The following is a 20,570-nucleotide window of genomic DNA, read 5'->3' on the forward strand; positions in this document are numbered from 1 at the left end:
TTTCTCCCTGCCACCAAAAACAGCACACACCAGAAAAAAACCCACACACATGATTTATTTGTTGCAATTAAGTTGGCGCGTTTGTTGAATTGACCAAAAGGCGCGTGACATGGCATTCACATTCGTGTATCCACAAGTAGGCAGCGTTTAATTGCCACGAATTTTACTTTTGCTGGCTAATACTTAAATTTGATTAACCAACTGAAGATGGCCCAAAGAGCGGCTAAGAGAGTTTTGCTTTCTCTTTAACAGCCACAAAAGAGCGGGAAAATACACTCACGAAGCTGCTTCGGCTGTCAGGGGTTTATTCTATTTATTTTTTCGAACTTCGAATTTCGAAATGTGTGAATTTGTTTATAACAACGCGTGTGGAGGCTGTATGTGTGTGTGTGTGTGTGTTGGGCGCCATTTCTTTGGCTGCTTTAAATCGCTGGCAAATGTATAGCATACTTAGATGGGCTTTCACTTCGCCTCCTGGCCAAAAAAGGAAAATGGTTTGGGGGAAAAATAGGCAGGCTCACGCCTCCACTGCATATCTGTACTGTTTGTTTAGGATGGAAAAGTGGACGGCAAGTCATTTGTGAGTTAGTTAATATTGGCACAAGATTTACTTTTCATGTATTTGCCCAGCCGAAATATCTTTTCATATTTGTAGTGATTTCTTCTAATTTAAAGATTATTTTGTTGGTTTTATAAATTGATTTATTTTTTCTGCTGTTGCTTTAAATTTTTGCTGACCAACTAAATAAAATATGCTTGATAAATGTGCAGTCGGTAAGTCAACTTTATTGCATATTAAACTTTCGACCTGTTCTGTTGTTAAATCCAGCCAAAAAAATGTTACGTTTCCTCTTGTATAAATAAAAATACAATTATTTACGACCACTGAATCATTTGGCTGATTTATAAGGAATTTTTGCTGTTTACAAAAGACCGCAATAACATACATTATTATGCCAATCTGATGGGAAATATTTATTTCTGTTATTCGGCGAGAGTGGAGCGTGGTTTCCAATATCCCGCCTATGAATGTCTATAACCTTAACTATTTTCAGATACTTTAACGCAATCGCCCACTTTTCCCCTCACTCTCCATTAATCCACAAACGCTGCTTCTGTTGGGGATAATTGAGTTGTCTATGCTGATAAAATAAACTGCGTAGTGTCGAACGAATTTATTGAAAATTTACAAAATGGAAATTGTTGCCCAATAAACATTTCGTCCTTACTGCACTTTGCCGGCAAATTCAATTGATAAAAAATATATAAATTGGTGTCTGCATCTAGCATACAACATACAACATACAACATACAGCATACAGCCAAGCAATTTTGCCGTGCTAAATGACCATGATTGGCTTTCGATTGCTCTCTTGACAGACAGATGAAGATGGATTGGATGCCGGGGAAGGATGGGATGGGTGTGGAGCTGGTTCCCTGGATGGGTAAAACTCTTACCCGGCGAGAAAAAAATTAAAGCAAACAACGCTGCCAAGAATAATATTTGCCTTTCACACATTGCCAAAGGACGAGACTGCAGGCAGAATTACGGCATTAGCGATGGGGTCAAAGGCCCTTAAATATGCAATTTACTGCACCACTTGCAGTATTTAAAGGTGCTTCAGTTTTAAAAAATATACATACCTTTCAGATGCCATTTTCAACTGGTAAATGGGTTTTAAAAATGAAATTCCGTTATGCATTTCTCATTACCTCAGAGCAATGAAAACAGGCCAATGAAAATAACCAATTTCACAATAATACAATACATTTTAATTAAATTTTCATACAATGTTTGGCCTCGAGAAAAATTGTGGATTCAATTCACTAACTAAACAACGCGTTGGTAAAGAATACAAGAATTTAAGATATTAAGAAATTTACCACCAAAAAAAAACATCTAAGGGACATTTCTTAAAAAGTAACTATAGTTAAATTGGGGAGACTATGTCAGTCGGAAAAAGTTTTTCCCTTGTTTGAATTACTGAAAATAGACGAAGCATGCGTTCACTTCAAGATATTAACAGAACCAGGACTTTTGCATAGCCTGGCTTGGTCCTTCGTCCTTGGTCCTGGCAATCTATAATGGTTGCCAATTGGCAAAGTTTATGGTTTCATTTTTGTATTCGACGCACACCCACACAACCACACGCGCACACACACACAGCCAAACGCCAGCCACGGAAAAAGTTACAATGTGTTCATGCCTTAGAATTTGAGAACTTTTGGAGTTCCTGATATCAAAGCACTGGAATTTTTTAAGCAGATATATGAAAGAAATTAGAAAATCAAAGAGGAAAAGTAATTTTCGATACCCTGTATCATTTTAAGAAACAAATCTGAAATTATTATGAACTATTATGGTTTTTCCACATAATCTCCTTCCCAGTAACAATTTCTTGAAATGATCTGCGCATAAACGATGTTACAAACGCACGTGCACATTTTCAATTTCGCTCATTAATTTTAATTATTTTGTAATAAATTGAAGATTTATTGCTCACAAGTTGCATGTGGCATAATTTTTATCACGTATATTTCTCCTTCCCAATCACTTTACTTTCACGTTTGGTTTTCGGGGCTTCGGGGTGTTTGAGGGACAGCAAAGTCAAGCGGATCCATCAGTTGCCATCAATCGATGGGGCAAATTGAGCCCATCTTTTGTTCGGAGCACGTCTTGAAAAACTGTAAGTCAGTGTGAGGACAAAACATTTTAAAAATAAGTTTTGGGTCTTCTTTAAATTGTGTCATGTAGTTTAAGATTCACACATTTTTTGAGGCAAATTTAAAGAATTATGTTTTTGTAACAACAATTCTTTTAAAATACATTGTTTACCCCCCGTTGTTTTGGTCCAGTAATCTGAATCAGATAAAAAAGAAATAAACAAAAATGGGGAAAAGGAACTTAAAAACTTTTTAATGTATAGAGTGGCTAATGAGGGAAGTTTAATGGGGGAGATGTTTAATTGAATCGTAGCAACGCATGAGACCATCATTAAAAAATAAGGTTCCGAAAATCATATAGTTATCTGTGGTCACTTATTGAAAAACATAATTGGTTTTCATATCAAAATGTAAATAAAATGTATCTTAGATTAATAATCTTTTCTATTTTCATTATATTCTAAACTTAATATAAATGGATCTAATAAAATATACACATTAGATCTACAAAGACAAAAGGTATAATTAGTTTTTAAATTTTTTTTATAGCTTGCCCATATAGTACATCTATAATAATTATCATAATTATAATTAGACATATAATTGTTTGCAAAACAGTATTAAGTGTATGTGCACTTTAATTTTTCAAAAAATCACAATAGTTTAAGCCAAAATCTTATTATGAATTAGAATCGTTTATTTTTAACAGCTTATAGAAGGCTTTTGATATAATTTGCCATCTAATGATAAATATAATTAGCCTAATTAAACCAATGTCAATATTAGAGTTAATATAATTAAGCCGAAAATACCATGACTCCGTGACTTGTGATTCGGCTGCAACTATCCATGATGTGGCATTAAACTTTAATGGCAATCATTATTTATTGAATCCACCAAAGTCGAATGAGTTTTGCGCAATGACGGGGCGCTTATCGCCCATCCAATTCGAAGGTACGGATAGTTCGGTTTCCGGTGGGCAAAAGCGTGGGGTTGGGGGGGGGGGGGGGGGGGGGGGGGGTGGTCATCCATCCGGGCGTCAACTTCAATTCGGTGGGACGCCGTCTAATTGGCGAACCACTCGGCACCGTGCCTCCACTTCCACTTCCCCTTTCCCGTCCCCTTTCCAGTTCCAGTTCCACTTCCACTTCCGCCATAACAATAACCAGAAATGCTCTCTTAACCCACCGAAGCCCAAATGCCCCAACCAAACCAAAACCACTTCAGAGTGCGGCTCATAAATTTGCGACAACAACAAGGGCGACAATTAAGGCGAACAACTGATGCTTGGGCCAGTGGGCGTGACCACTTGCAATTTCAATTGCTTGTCATGCGAGTTTTCGGGGGGTGAGGGGGGGTTATGCCAGGGGTAGGGGGCAAAGGGCAACGGGCAAGGGGGGCGTGGCTAGTGGCCAAGTTGTGGTGGCAGCTGTTCATGTTCATTTCGACGCCTTCCTTGTTTTAATTGTTATCGCAACAGCAATAGCAACAAACAACAGCCATGACAACAAGAGCAACATTTGATAATTAGATATTAAATAATGAATGACATATTCGAGTGTATGGGTGTGTGTGTGTGTACTGTACTTCCGGTTACACGTATCTCAGCCATTTCGCCCTCGCCCTTCGGCCATCTTGAACAACCCCCAAAACAACCATTCCGCCCCACCCTCCCAAAACCAGAAACTCCCTTTTGGCCACAGGCCTTTTGCAATTGCAATAACTATTTGCGGTTCTTTGAGTGCAATTGACCAAAAGTGGAATTTAATTTAGCTTGAAGTTTGGGTCGAAATGCCAGGCATTTTCAGCTCACATTGGACATATATTCGGTGGGCTGAAATCTTTGCATACGCCTCGCTTGAATTTAATTCAATTCGAATTAAAGACGAATACTCAAAGTGGGCGGCAGCCTCTTAATTTGTGCAAATTACGCAACCGTTGCGAAAGGATTTCATAATCGTTACAAATTGATTCGACAATTTGCACTCACAAAGGGGCTGGGCGATGATGGCCATGGATATGATGGCCATGTTAATGGCGAAATGGCAACGAGCGGCCTAAAACTATGCCGAGCCGTCGGTCAAGGAATTAAGTCAGCGCCTTGGGCCATGATTAATTACTGAGACTAGTCCCAGTGTCCCAGCATCTCCATCTCGATCTCTCAACCCCCCCGAAATGATTTATGTCTTTTTAAAGATAGCCATCAACATCAGCGCGCAAACATTGGCCAGATAAAACCGCCACAATGGACCACCCAGCGCAGTCCATTCGGTTCCATTCAGTTCCAATTCCTTTCCATTCGGTTCTATGCAGACCTTTCCATCTCCCGACTTCCGTTTCCGGCAGTCGACCCTATACAGTGGGTCCTGCGGCCCTTTTCCACTTCCCATCTCACCGAATTCGGAATTCTGTTGACTTTATTCGCCCGTACCTACTCGCAAGTGAAATAAAGTTGATGCCCTGATTTGCTTCGAAATTTTCTATGAAAATGTAAATGTGTAATTATTTGGAAAATGGCAGGCCGGCAAATGGAGGACGCCGATGGAGAAATAAATCTTGTCATGTGCCAGGTGGCGGGGTGGAGCGCCATGGAAGTGGCCGTGGCCTCATCAGGAAGTTGGCGTAAGTTGTGCGACAAAACATTAAACACTCAATCGAGTCAGAGATAGGTGGCCACTCAGCCAGAAGTTTTCACATTACTCCAAGGAATCCTCACGCCCATTCCACGATCCATAATTTCGGGGAATATCTGCATTTTTAAGGCCTCCGACGTTCTTCCTCGAAATTTCCTCTTTTCGAGGAAAGCGAAAATAGAAATAATGTTCATTCTAAAAAAAGAAACGGGAACGAACATGACTAAAATAATGATAATAATAATGAGAGAGAGAAATAAATGTACATATCTTAAAATATATATCTCAAAATTCAACTTTTCAACCCTATTATTCCTAAGGCAGCCATAGGATATGGTCACCCGATTAGCAGGAATTTTTTAGCTACATAATAAAAATGATTCGTTTTTAAGCTACCCAAATTTTATTAAAAATTATAAAGTTTGGGACTTTGGAACCTATAATGTTCCCATAGTATAGCTACAGAATATGGTCACCCAACTCTCGAGAATTTTTACCCTGATCAGGATATACATAAAAAATATAATAATTACCAAGTTGTGTCAATGTCTTTAGACTGCACAACCTTTTTTCAAAAACAGTGGAATTTATCAAACTTTAAACTATCTTTTTATAGGACCTATATCAAGCTATCTATGACGATTGAAGTAGTTTCAAATCTATAGCTGTTAAACTAGGCTGTTAAAAGGTATTGCAACAGTGACTAAAAACAGTCATCAAGAATACATCTACTTTAAAAGGTCGAAAATGTCTCTTCCACTGAGCTGCAAACATTAAACAGAAATTTTAATACTCCCAGCAAGGTTATAAAAATCCTTATAATAAGCTGCAGGGGTGTGGAAACTCTGGCACGGTGAAGTACTTTAACTTGCTTGTTTATCTCAACGTTTTTATTTCATAATTTGCCTGTGCTGCATATTTCACATATTCATGAAATTCCTTGAATAAGCCGGGTACACTATATGATGCAGCCCCAGTTCTCATGGCTCTGTGACAATGCATGTTGCAAACTGTTACGGTGGCGGCATTAGTGACCTAGTTTTAAGTCCGCTGTGTTGCCGGCATAAGCTCGCAAAATTCAGAGTGGATTCTTTGAAAGCCACTCTCCATCTTCAAAAGAAAGCATAGTAAATGTGTTTTGCTGCGAAAAATAAAACAATTTCGGCCAGTAATACCCTTATCTTGCACAGGAAAGATCCTGGTATCATAATAAAACCTATAAAATATGAAATAATGATAAATACAATTTTAATTTAAAGTTTAAACTTTCTTCTTTGTAATCAGGGATGAAATGATGCAGGTTCAACACCCCAAAACTTTGCCAGAAATCATGGCTCATCAGTACTTTTTCAGAGTTCAAAGCCAAACCACAAACAATCGAAGGAAACTTTTGATTCGAACACTCTGAAAAGTGACACAATAGATCTGTGAAATATCATTTGCCTGGCCGAGTGAGCATAAGTTGTCTTTATACAAGGAATTTAGACGGTAAGCGGATCATTCACTTTCACCAGACTGAACGAATAGAATGGATTCGGAAATTGTATGCTACACCATATATACATACATACATATATTTTAAGGGAATTCTGTTGTCATTGCATTTCGGCTTATTGTTTGCGTTGTGGGAAGTTTCAAAGTCATTTGGCATACAATTGGGCACTCACACCGTCCGTGTGGCCAAATGAATTTAATGTAAAATCTCTCTCTCTTGGCCAAAAAATAAAAGTTGTGATTGCTGTGTGCAACTGCTGTCCCTCAGCCACATCCGAAAAACACACCCACTGCCCTGATCCACTCACTTACCTAACAGGTGTGACAACGGCAACAACACGGCAGCGCCTGCCACTCCAACAACTAAAGCCAAGTGAATAACTGTGACGATGACAAGGACCGAGGATGAAGGACCAAGGACGCAGGACGCAGGACGAGGGGCTGGGACACGTTTTAGTAGATAAATGCCAGGCACTTAAGTCATTTACAGCCGGCATTTAGATGTGGCAGTCACCGAGGCGGAGCTGCCTGGTCCGACGACAAGTTGAAAACTTCCCGAAATAGCGGCTAGTTGGCACCCTCGGGAAGGGGCACTTGTAGTCCACCAGGATATCCCGAGTCCCCACTCCTGGCAGTCCACTTTTCAATCTTTTTTAAATATTTTATCTATTACGAGGCAGGAATTTAAGTTAAATAACTGATTAAACCGATTCAATTTAAATACTTTGATTTGGCTAAACTACGACTGAAAAACCACTAAAAATTAAGTATGTTTGACCAAAATCTGAATCTCGAAAATATTCGATATACCCCCTTATAAAAAATGAGAAAATGGGTCAAAAAATAAATGTTCCTTAAAGTGATGGAAATCGATAGCATTTGTTGCAAGCTGCTCAAAACAGTAGGTCTTTTAGCTGTACGCCTTGATTTGGCCAAACTACGACTGGAAAACCACGAAAAAATTAGAATTTTTTGACCAAAATCTGAATTTCAAAAATAACCGACCTAAAAAATGGGAAATTGGGTCAAAAAATAAATGTTCCTTAAAGTGATGGAAATCGATAGCATTTTTAGCAAGCTGCTCAAAACAGTCGGTCTCTTAGCTGTACGCCTTGATTTGACTAAACTACGACTGAAAAACCACTAAAAAATGAGTATTTTTGACCAAAATCTGAGTCCCAAAAATAACCGATCTACAAATGAGAAATTGGGTCAAAAAATAAATGTTCTTTAAAGTGATGGAAATCGATAGCATTTGTTGCAAGCTGCTCAAAACAGTATGTCTTTTAGCTGTACGCCTTGATTTGGCCAAACTACGACCGAAAAACCACTAAAAAATTAGATTTTTTGACCAAAATCTGAATTTAAAAAATAACCGACCTACCCCCTTATAAAAAATGGGAAATTGGGTCAAAAAATAAATGTTCCTTAAAGTGATGGAAATCGATAGCATTTGTTGCAAGCTGCTCAAAACAGTATGTCTTTTAGCTGTACGCCTTGATTTGACTAAACTACGACTGAAAAACCACTAAAAAATGAGAATTTTTGACCAACATCTGAATTCCAAAAATAACCGACCTACCCCCTTACAAAAAATGAGAAATTGGGTCAAAAAATAAATGTTCCTTAAAGTGATGGAAATCGATAGCATTTGTAGCAAGCTGCCCAAAACAGTCGGTCCTTTAGCTGTACGCCTTGATTTGACTAAACTACGACTGAAAAACCACTAAAAAATGAGTATTTTTGACCAAAATCTGAATCCCAAAAATAACCGATCTACCCCCTTACAAAAAATGAGAAATTGGGTCAAAAAATAAATGTTCCTTAAAGTGATAGAAATCGATAGCATTTGTTGCAAGCTGCTCAAAACAGTATGTCTTTTAGCTGTACGCCTTGATTTGGCCAAACTACGACCGAAAAACCACTAAAAAATTAGATTTTTTGACCCAAATCTGAATTTTAAAAATAACCGATCTACCCCCTTACAAAAAATGAGAAATTTGGTCAAAAAATAAATGTTCCTTAAAGTGATGGAAATCGATAGCATTTGTTGCAAGCTGCTCAAAACAGTCGGTCTTTTAGCTGTACGCCTTGATTTGACTAAACTACGACTGAAAAACCACAAAAAAATGAGAATTTTTGACCAACATCTGAATTCCAAAAATAACCGACCTACCCCCTTACAAAAAATGAGAAATTGGGTCAAAAAATAAATGTTCCTTAAAGTGATGGAAATCGATAGCATTTGTAGCAAGCTGCTCAAAACAGTCGGTCTTTTAGCTGTACGCCTTGATTTGACTAAACTACGACTGAAAAACCACTAAAAAATGAGTATTTTTGACCAAAATCTGAGTCCCACAAATAACCGATCTACCCCCTTACAAAAAATAAGAAATTGGGTCAAAAAATAAATGTTCTTTAAAGTGATGGAAATCGATAGCATTTGTTGCAAGCTGCTCAAAACAGTATGTCTTTTAGCTGTACGCCTTGATTTGGCCAAACTACGACTGGAAAACCACGAAAAAATTAGAATTTTTTGACCAAAATCTGAATTTCAAAAATAACCGACCTACCCCCTTATTAAAAATTGAGAAATTGGGTCAAAAAATAAATGTTCCTTAAAGTGATGGAAATCGATAGCATTTGTTGCAAGCTGCTCAAAACAGTATGTCTTTTAGCTGTACGCCTTGATTTGGCCAAACTACGACTGAAAAACCACGAAAAAATGAGAATTTTTTGACCAAAATCTGAATTTCAAAAATAACCGACCTAAAAAATGGGAAATTGGGTCAAAAAATAAATGTTCCTTAAAGTGATGGAAATCGATAGCACATTTAGCAAGCTGCTCAAAACAGTCGGTCTTTTAGCTGTACGCCTTGATTTGACTAAACTACGACTGAAAAACCACTAAAAAATGAGTATTTTTGACCAAAATCTGAATCCCAAAAATAACCGATCTACCCCCTTACAAAAAATGAGAAATTGGGTCAAAAAATAAATGTTCCTTAAAGTGATGGAAATCGATAGCATTTGTTGCAAGCTGCCCAAAACAGTCGGTCCTTTAGCTGTACGCCTTGATTTGACTAAACTACGACTGAAAAACCACTAAAAAATGAGATTTTTTGACCAAAATCTGAGTTCCAAAAATAACCGATCTACCCCCTTACAAAAAATGAGAAATTGGGTCAAAAAACAAATGTTCCTTAAAGTGATGGAAATCGATAGCATTTGTTGCAAGCTGCTCAAAACAGTCGGTCTTTTAGCTGTACGCCTTGATTTGACTAAACTACGTCTGAAAAACCACTAAAAAATGAGAATTTTTGACCAACATCTGAATTTCAAAAATAACCGACCTACCCCCTTACAAAAAATGAGAAATTGGGTCAAAAAATAAATGTTCCTTAAAGTGATGGAAATCGATAGCATTTGTTGCAAGCTGCTCAAAACAGTCGGTCTTTTAGCTGTACGCCTTGATTTGGCCAAACTACGACTGGAAAACCACGAAAAAATTAGAATTTTTTGACCAAAATCTGAATTTCAAAAATTACCGACCTAAAAAATGGGAAATTGGGTCAAAAAATAAATGTTCCTTAAAGTGATGGAAATCGATAGCATTTTTAGCAAGCTGCCCAAAACAGTCGGTCTTTTAGCTGTACGCCTTGATTTGACTAAACTACGACTGAAAAACCACTTAAAAATGAGTATTTTTGACCAAAATCTGAGTCCCACAAATAACCGATCTACCCCCTTACAAAAAATGAGAAATTGGGTCAAAAAATAAATGTTCCTTAAAGTGATAGAAATCGATAGCATTTGTTGCAAGCTGCTCAAAACAGTATGTCTTTTAGCTGTACGCCTTGATTTGGCCAAACTACGACCGAAAAACCACTAAAAAATGAGAATTTTTGACCAACATCTGAATTCCAAAAATAACCGACCTACCCCCTTACAAAAAATGAGAAATTGGGTCAAAAAATAAATGTTCCTTAAAGTGATGGAAATCGATAGCATTTGTAGCAAGCTGCTCAAAACAGTCGGTCTTTTAGCTGTACGCCTTGATTTGACTAAACTACGACTGAAAAACCACTAAAAAATGAGTATTTTTGACCAAAATCTGAGTCCCACAAATAACCGATCTACCCCCTTACAAAAAATGAGAAATTGGGTCAAAAAATAAATGTTCTTTAAAGTGATGGAAATCGATAGCATTTGTTGCAAGCTGCTCAAAACAGTATGTCTTTTAGCTGTACGCCTTGATTTGGCCAAACTACGATTGGAAAACCACGAAAAAATTAGAATTTTTTGACCAAAATCTGAATTTCAAAAATAACCGACCTACCCCCTTACAAAAAATGAGAAATTGGGTCAAAAAATAAATGTTCCTGAAAGTGATGGAAATCGATAGCATTTGTAGCAAGCTGCTCAAAACAGTCGGTCTTTTAGCTGTACGCCTTGATTTGACTAAACTACGACTGAAAAACCACTAAAAAATGAGTATTTTTGACCAAAATCTGAGTTCCACAAATAACCGATCTACCCCCTTACAAAAAATGAGAAATTGGGTCAAAAAATAAATGTTCTTTAAAGTGATGGAAATCGATAGCATTTGTTGCAAGCTGCTCAAAACAGTATGTCTTTTAGCTGTACGCCTTGATTTGGCCAAACTACGACTGGAAAACCATGAAAAAATGAGAATTTTTGACCAAAATCTGAATTCAAAAATAACCGATCTACCCCCTTACAAAAAATGAGAAATTGGGTCAAAAAATAAATGTTCCTTAAAGTGATGGAAATCGATAGCATTTGTTGCAAGCTGCTCAAAACAGTCGGTCTTTTAGCTGTACGCCTTGATTTGGCCAAACTACGACTGGAAAACCATGAAAAAATGAGAATTTTTGACCAAAATCTGAATTCCAAAAATAACCCTCAAAAAATGAGAAATTGGGTCAAAAAATAAATGTTCCTTAAAGTGATGGAAATCGATAGCACATTTAGCAAGCTGCTCAAAACAGTCGGTCTTTTAGCTGTACGCCTTGATTTGACTAAACTACGACTGAAAAACCACTAAAAAATGAGAATTTTTGACCAACATCTGAATTCCAAAAATAACCGACCTACCCCCTTACAAAAAATGAGAAATTGGGTCAAAAAATAAATGTTCCTTAAAGTGATGGGGATCGATAGCATTTGTAGCAAGCTGCCCAAAACAGTCGGTCCTTTAGCTGTACGCCTTGATTTGACTAAACTACGACTGAAAAACCACTAAAAAATGAGATTTTTTGACCAAAATCTGAGTTCCAAAAATAACCGATCTACCCCCTTATAAAAAATGAGAAATTGGGTCAAAAAATAAATGTTCCTTAAAGTGATGAAATCGATAGCATTTGTTGCAAGCTGCTCAAAACAGTAGGTCTTTTAGCTGTACGCCTTGATTTGGCCAAACTACGACTGGAAAACCACGAAAAAATTAGAATTTTTTGACCAAAATCTGAATTTCAAAAATTACCGACCTAAAAAATGGGAAATTGGGTCAAAAAATAAATGTTCCTTAAAGTGATGGAAATCGATAGCATTTTTAGCAAGCTGCTCAAAACAGTCGGTCTTTTAGCTGTACGCCTTGATTTCACTAAACTACGACTGAAAAACCACTAAAAAATGAGAATTTTTGACCAACATCTGAATTCCAAAAATAACCGACCTACCCCCTTACAAAAAATGAGAAATTGGGTCAAAAAATAAATGTTCCTTAAAGTGATGGAAATCGATAGCATTTGTTGCAAGCTGCCCAAAACAGTCGGTCCTTTAGCTGTACGCCTTGATTTGACTAAACTACGACTGAAAAACCACTAAAAAATGAGTATTTTTGACCAAAATCTGAATCCCAAAAATAACCATCTACCCCCTTACAAAAAATGAGAAATTGGGTCAAAAAATAAATGTTCCTTAAAGTGATAGAAATCGATAGCATTTGTTGCAAGCTGCTCAAAACAGTCGGTCTTTTAGCTGTACGCCTTGATTTGGCCAAACTACGACCGAAAAACCACTAAAAAATGAGAATTTTTGACCAACATCTGAATTCCAAAAATAACCGACCACTAAAAAATGAGTATTTTTGACCAAAATCTGAATCCCAAAAATAACCATCTACCCCCTTACAAAAAATGAGAAATTGGGTCAAAAAATAAATGTTCCTTAAAGTGATGGAAATCGATAGCATTTGTAGCAAGCTGCTCAAAACAGTCGGTCTTTTAGCTGTACGCCTTGATTTGACTAAACTACGACTGAAAAACCACTAAAAAATGAGTATTTTTGACCAAAATCTGAGTCCCACAAATAACCGATCTACCCCCTTACAAAAAATGAGAAATTGGGTCAAAAAATAAATGTTCTTTAAAGTGATGGAAATCGATAGCATTTGTTGCAAGCTGCTCAAAACAGTATGTCTTTTAGCTGTACGCCTTGATTTGGCCAAACTACGACTGGAAAACCACGAAAAAATTAGAATTTTTTGACCAAAATCTGAATTTCAAAAATAACCGACCTACCCCCTTACAAAAAATGAGAAATTGGGTCAAAAAATAAATGTTCCTTAAAGTGATGGAAATCGATAGCATTTGTAGCAAGCTGCTCAAAACAGTCGGTCTTTTAGCTGTACGCCTTGATTTGACTAAACTACGACTGAAAAACCACTAAAAAATGAGTATTTTTGACCAAAATCTGAGTCCCACAAATAACCGATCTACCCCCTTACAAAAAATGAGAAATTGGGTCAAAAAATAAATGTTCTTTAAAGTGATGGAAATCGATAGCATTTGTTGCAAGCTGCTCAAAACAGTATGTCTTTTAGCTGTACGCCTTGATTTGGCCAAACTACGACTGGAAAACCATGAAAAAATGAGAATTTTTGACCAAAATCTGAATTCAAAAATAACCGATCTACCCCCTTACAAAAAATGAGAAATTGAGTCAAAAAATAAATGTTCTTTAAAGTGATGGAAATCGATAGCATTTGTTGCAAGCTGCTCAAAACAGTAGGTCTTTTAGCTGTACGCCTTGATTTGGCCAAACTACGACTGGAAAACCACGAAAAAATGAGAATTTTTGACCAAAATCTGAATTCAAAAATAACCGATCTACCCCCTTACAAAAAATGAGAAATTGGGTCAAAAAATAAATGTTCTTTAAAGTGATGGAAATCGATAGCATTTGTTGCAAGCTGCTCAAAACAGTATGTCCTTTAGCTGTACGCCTTGATTTGCCCAAACTACGACTGCAAAACCATGAAAAAATGAGATTTTTTGACCAAAATCTGAATTCCAAAAATAACCGATCTACCCCCTTATAAAAAATGGGAAATTGGGTCAAAAAATAAATGTTCCTTAAAGTGATGGAAATCGATAGCATTTGTTGCAAGCTGCTCAAAACAGTAGGTCTTTTAGCTTGATTTGACTAAACTACGACTGAAAAACCACTAAAAAATGAGTATTTTTGACCAAAATCTGAATTCCAAAAATAACCAAACTACCCCCTTACAAAAAATGAGAAATTGGGTCAAAAAATAAATGTTCCTTAAAGTGATGGAAATCGATAGCATTTGTTGCAATCTGCTCAAAACAGTAGGTCTTTTAGCTGTAAATGTAAGTGGGTAATGAAAAATATTCTTTTAATCAGGTAACTTTATATTTATTTTAATTTTATATACATCTATATACATACAATTATCAATTAAGCTACGATGTTTTTTTTTATTTTAAAGCAGGTGATTTCAAAAACAGTATATTTTGTAATTTTAATACAAAAAAGTGTATAGAACTTGTTTTCAAAAAACAGTGAACATATAAATTTAAAAAAAATATTTGTAAATCTTATTTATAGCTGAGCCTTAAGGTTTTCCTAACCGTTTTCTTTTAAGCCTTTAAATCAGGGAAATAGGAATTACTTGTGTTTTTGTTATAAAATAACATAAGGTACAACTATCTATGAATTTGACTATGATATAATTTAAATTTAAAGCTGTGAATAAATGTTAGTTATATTGACCCACCTAATATAAACAACATTTGCCGCGTTCTACGCCCTGGGGGATTTTTCAGAGCTGGTCTATATCGAGGGGATTTCGAGGCAGGACCAAGCTGAAATCGATTGAAGTTACTCTTGGTGGAAGTGGTAATGGTGATGCCGCAGTTGCGAATGTTGTTCCTGGATATGTGGATAGAGATGCTTTTGCGGCTGATGCATTTGAGGATGCTGCTGATGGGGTTGTTGCATCATCTGATGACTGTGCATCATGGCATGGTAGTGCTGCAGCATTGCGGCCTGGTGATGGTCGAGTATGGGGAAGTAGGCGCCTTGAGACTTGATATGTTGGGCGTGGGGATGGGCATGGATGTGACTGTACTGCGGCATCCGCTGGTAGGGATGACCTGTGACCTTGGCCCTGGCCATCTGTGCATTCTGTGGCCAGTTGCTGCGGCGCAGTCTGCCAGTAGTCTCGCCAATGGACAAATCCTCGGCATAGGGATCGAGTGCCCAGTAGTGACCACGTCCGGGATCATCCAAGGCTCGTGGCACCCGGACAAAGAAGGGATTGAGACTCAAATTGTGCCTTATTGAATTCTGCCAAACGCTCTTCCTGCTCCGATAGTAAGGAAAATTATCCGCAATCCACTTGCAAATGCCACTCAGGGTCAATCGTTTTTCGGAACTGCTCCAGATGGCCATCACTATAAGGGCACTGTAGGTGAAAGCCGGCTTGGCATTGCTCTTCGAACTGGAACTAGAATTGGAACCCATCGTCTTGGCCTCGTCTTCAGAACTATTTTCGGAGTGGTTCGGAATCGGGGCATCCACCTTATCATCCACAGATAGTAGCGATCGAATGGAGAAGCTGGACTGGAAGACCGGTGTCGTATCCATGGTTATATTGTAATGTATCACTGGTTGAGTTATTCGACTGACTGTGCTCGGTCCATTAGAAACAGATCTATTTATGTGAAACATACAGAGGCTGCCCGAAAGGATTACGTGCATATCCTTGGGCAGGGATTAGCGATCCCCCTTCTAATCGCCGCGTAACATGCTTAATGGCAAACAGATTCATGAAAGCCTTCGGATTCATTCATTGATCCATATCCACGACTACGTGAGTCGCAAACGTTTTCGGATTAGCGCAGGACTAGCGGTTTCCAAATTGGATTACTTTTACCTGCTCCTCGTCCTGTGACCTTGTCCTCCCCTCGGCGCCTCCTCAGTGGCCGTCCTTTTCAAGAACACCTTATCCCCGAATAGCTGACCTTGTAAAATGCTATACCTTTTTTGCATTTTATATCTTCTCAGTTGGTTTTAATATAACTATATAGTTAATTTAATTTAAATCAGCATCCCAAAAACATTATTAGTTCATACTTCTCTAACCCAAATTTAGAATTGAAACCCTAACATTTTAAAATTCTCATTAATTTTATTTTTACGGTTTATTAATTAATTTTGTATTTCATTTTATCTTCTTTAAATAATGTTTCGCATATAACATGATCATCCTATTTATGGGTTTTCAATTTAAATGGTTTTATTAATTTGTAAGTCTTTTTTTTGTGTTTACTAAGACGCACTGATAAAAAAAAAGTATTAAGTTCATTGATCTTTCATTCATATTATTTTAAATATGGAAATATTAAGTTTAACAATAATAATTAATTTAGGAATTTTAAGCATTGATTTCATTACGAAATAATTTGATATTTAATTAATATTGGCTTAAATATAAAATAAAATCATGCAAACTAATATGTTTTGTATTAAATATTATGCTTTATATGTTTTTCAAATATTGAATACTACAATTTAAATTCAGGTATTTATTTTTACTACTTCATTAAGAATCAATGGACATGTTGGTTAATTTAAAAATTAAATTTTGCTCAAAAACAGTATGATAATGAGTTGATGATGAGGATGCTACAGAAAAGCACCCCATGGAAACTAGCAAGCTTGTTGGTAATCGGAGGGAAATTGAGTAGTTTCAGGTGTCACCGAGTGGGGAAAGTGGGGGGGAGAGTGAGAAAGCCTGGCAAAAGCGTTGTCACACTTATACTCGTAAATGGCAAACTGCTTAAATGGCAATGTACAATGTGTGATAAATGTGTTGGCCACCGGCACAACCAGTTACCCAGACCAGGGCCACTCAGATTTACCGAGGACGAGGAGGAGTTCCGCTTCTGGCGATTCCGGGTCTGCTTGGGATGTTGCCACTGCCGTTGCACTCTTAGATGTAAATGGTCCTCGAAAATTCCTTTGGGTCCTTCGGCCCCCACTGACAAGAGAGTGCCTGAGTGCGCCAGTGTGTGTGTGTTTGAGTGCAGTGGCGTCAGCTGAATTCTAGCAGGGGGGATTCTTAAAAACATACTGCGAATTTTAGTGCATATTAATCTATTAAAAAATTATAATTAAAATGTTAAAATCATATAGGTAATCATGATAAAATCATAAGCATAATACAAATAATATCATAATAAATAAAATCATGATATACTCATTAACTTTAATATAATTTCATAGAATCAAGCATTAAAATACATTTTTTTTAAATAATTCAATTTCCTGTTCCGAATATTTTCGTAATTTTAGGTACATTTATGAAAAAATTACTTTTTAATGTGAACAGAATTAAAAATCCTTTACATTTCCTTTTAAATAATATTTCGATGCACCAAACATTACATACTTATGAAATGATATTCCATATCATATCTACCAAAACTCCCAAGAAGTACAGATTTTTCTCGGTGAAACACTTGGATGGCAGAGGTAATGCCCTTTCCAAATGACATTTGTCATGAGTGACTTCCAGAACTGCTGGGATGGCATTAACATAGAGAAACACTTAAACAACTTTGACGGATGGCAATGGCCACCTCTGCCCCTCAATTTCTCCACTGAAAACATGCAGTTACTGCAAGACACTCTCTCCTACACACAGATACGCACACACACACACACGCACTGACTCATAATTTTTATGATTTATGTGCATAATATGACTGCTTTCCTTTGGGCATGGAAACAATCGCAGCATACTTAGGAGCGCCTGGTTCAATTTATTGCCCCACCAGCACTCCGGCAACACCGGGAAATAATCATATTGGTCGTTAAATCAGTATTACTCCATAACGGAATATATCTGTCACATTCGCGTTGAGTTTTCAAAATAAAAAGTATTATTATGTTAGACTTTGTTATGGACTCTCCTTGGGTGCCACGCCTATAAACAAAGGCGAATGGAGATGGGTATACAAATGTGGGCATTACACTCTCAAAAAAAACTATACAGATACAAAATGTTTAATTACTTCGTTAAATTTCATACCTTAAAACAAATATTTACTATTTTTTGGCTAAGTTATTTTTAATTTAGTAAAAATGTTTGCATAATCTGGTATTTATTTCTTTATAATATAAACTAATCTTCTTTAAAGTAGAAATGCACAACTATCATTAACAAATATTATGAATGTTTAATATATATACATAATATATATAAAATTATAAAAATGCATATAATAGCTTTTAATAAAATTTATCTTAGCCCTTTACCTTGTTAGATTTCATTTTTTAAATGTTATAATTAATAACATTCATCAGATATTTTTCTCAAACACAATATACTCTTCTGACCAACGAGTACTGGGTATAATTATCATCTTTGTTGAATTTCCTTAAGAATTTAATTAAATTTTACGTGATTGATTGCACTTGGCTAGATGGGCTGTATGAGGGGTTTTTCAGGACCCCCGACGGCCCTAGGTGTTGGACTCCAAAATGATTTTGTAATTTTTTGCGACAGCCAGTAGCGGGAAAAGGAAAAACTGGAAAACGGAAAAAAGAAATATAAGTCGAAGTCGAAGCGGGGAAGGCATAATTAAAAATGAAAGCTGCTTAATAAGTTCGGGCCGCATTCGCCTTTGATGAGACCATCAAACACGGACCAGCAGCACCAAAGTTAAATAGCAGTGAAAATGTTTTGGGGGGGGTGAAGTTTGTCATAGGCGTACAAATTAAGAGACACTTTTATTTTTATGCTTCCCTCCCTCCACTTCTACGATTTTTGGGACAACATGCGTGCCAACTGGGGGGGGCCAAAAACCCCCCCAACCCCCCCGGTACTGCCAACCAACCCAAGTTGGCCTAAATAAATGCTGGGGCTTTAGTGTTAATGAGGCAATGCGTCACTGGGAGCCAGAGCCTCCAATCCCCTCGGCCTGTCAGGTTCATCAGCATTGGCATTGACTTCATCAGCTGCCGCATTGTTGGTGAAAATCCCACTTCCCCTTCCCCCCAAAAAGGCCCGACATTTTGGCCAAAAAACGAAAATATACAGGGGGGCAAAAAACGCACAGAGGAAGCTGGAACAATGCCGCATAAAGTGTGTTAATTGTTAAGATTTGCCGAGTGGAGTACTGAAATAATGTTTGTGCGGCTTAAAATGATAAATCGAAAGGTGGACCCGGGAACTTGAAGTGGGTGGATTATTGGGGGCCCGCAGGGTAAATGGAAAATTTTACGTGGCCCTGTCGCAATAGCACCAAAATTATGTCCACGTTTCGCTGAGCAGAGGGTGTAACTAATTGGGGGCCATCATTACGGAGGCAGCACAAAAACCAATAACTTAGCCGGGACTTAACAGGACTAATGTCTCTACAATGAACTAGAGTTCTTTGGTTTTAGGGCTTAAGCACGACCATCATTTTCATCATTTGGGCTTTTTTTGGGCCGCCGAAGGGCAGAACTTTGAACTCAGGAAAAACAACATGTGTGTGGATTATTTAGTAATTATTTAGTCTGCGTTTTATCTAGCAACAGACATTTTAATCATTTCTAGGTGATACGTTTTGCGTCAATCCTGTTTGAATAATACCTAAAATAGTTACACACAAAAGAACATCTAAAATTTTACATAGCCGAAAATTAGGATAAAATTACTGTCCTCTTACCGTCCTATATTAAGGAAAAATAATCTTAAATTATATTTGAGGTAACATATTGCCTTGAGTAAATTTGTAGGTAATTTTTCCTAAAATATAAGAACAGAGAGATCTGTCCGTAATATTGTAGTTATATGAAAAAGCATAGAAAATGTTTAAAAAGGATATTTAATGATGGGACTAAAAATATTCTTGTTCTGCATTTAAATTTAGACCATTAAGTAACAACAAAAAAACAACATGTTAAATATAAAAAACTTAAGATCAAATTAAAGTCGACATGTAAGGCTTGCCTCAAAAGTTCTACGCCAAAACTAGGTAACATTCTATTTTTGCAGTCCCTTTTCGCATTTTAGTCTTAAAAAATTGAATAAGGTTGAAAAACCTTTTCTTTTTTTAAACAGACCCAATCCTTATTTAAGCCCATTTCTCCACTTGATTTGTCCAATTTTGGCCTCTGGCCTTTGAGTAGTTCAGTTGATTAGCGGTAATCAAATCAAATCAGACAGCAGCAACCTTTTCCACAGCGCAACCTTTGAACCCGTGGCAAGGCAACTCCGGTTTAACATACCCCATCCTTCAAGGGGGGGGTATCCGAAAAGCAAAAGTCATCGACCAATTTTTTGGGGAAAGAAACAAAATGAAAATCGTTTGTCACACTCGCCAGCACACCCACTCGCACACACATATGCCACTTATTTATTTCGCATTACGCATTATTCAGATAAAAATTTCGCAGCTGACAGTAGTCACTTTGTCCTCCCCCGCCTTATCGCTATCCCCAAACCCTACTCCTTAT

General features: G+C 37.1%; 1 protein-coding gene across 1 annotated transcript; it reads right to left on the bottom strand.

The window, feature by feature from the left end:
* Positions 1-14,520: 14,520 nt before the first annotated feature.
* Positions 14,521-16,096, bottom strand: fd19B (forkhead domain 19B). The gene has a single exon (XM_017068330.4). It carries the CDS (start codon positions 15,819-15,821, stop codon positions 14,940-14,942), a length of 882 nt encoding a protein of 293 aa, XP_016923819.3. The 5' UTR covers positions 15,822-16,096; the 3' UTR covers positions 14,521-14,939.
* Between the last annotated feature and the right edge of the window lie 4,474 nt (positions 16,097-20,570).

Source organism: Drosophila suzukii, chromosome X (genome assembly GCF_043229965.1).
Source record: "Drosophila suzukii chromosome X, CBGP_Dsuzu_IsoJpt1.0, whole genome shotgun sequence".
Classification (NCBI taxonomy): domain Eukaryota; kingdom Metazoa; phylum Arthropoda; class Insecta; order Diptera; family Drosophilidae; genus Drosophila; species Drosophila suzukii.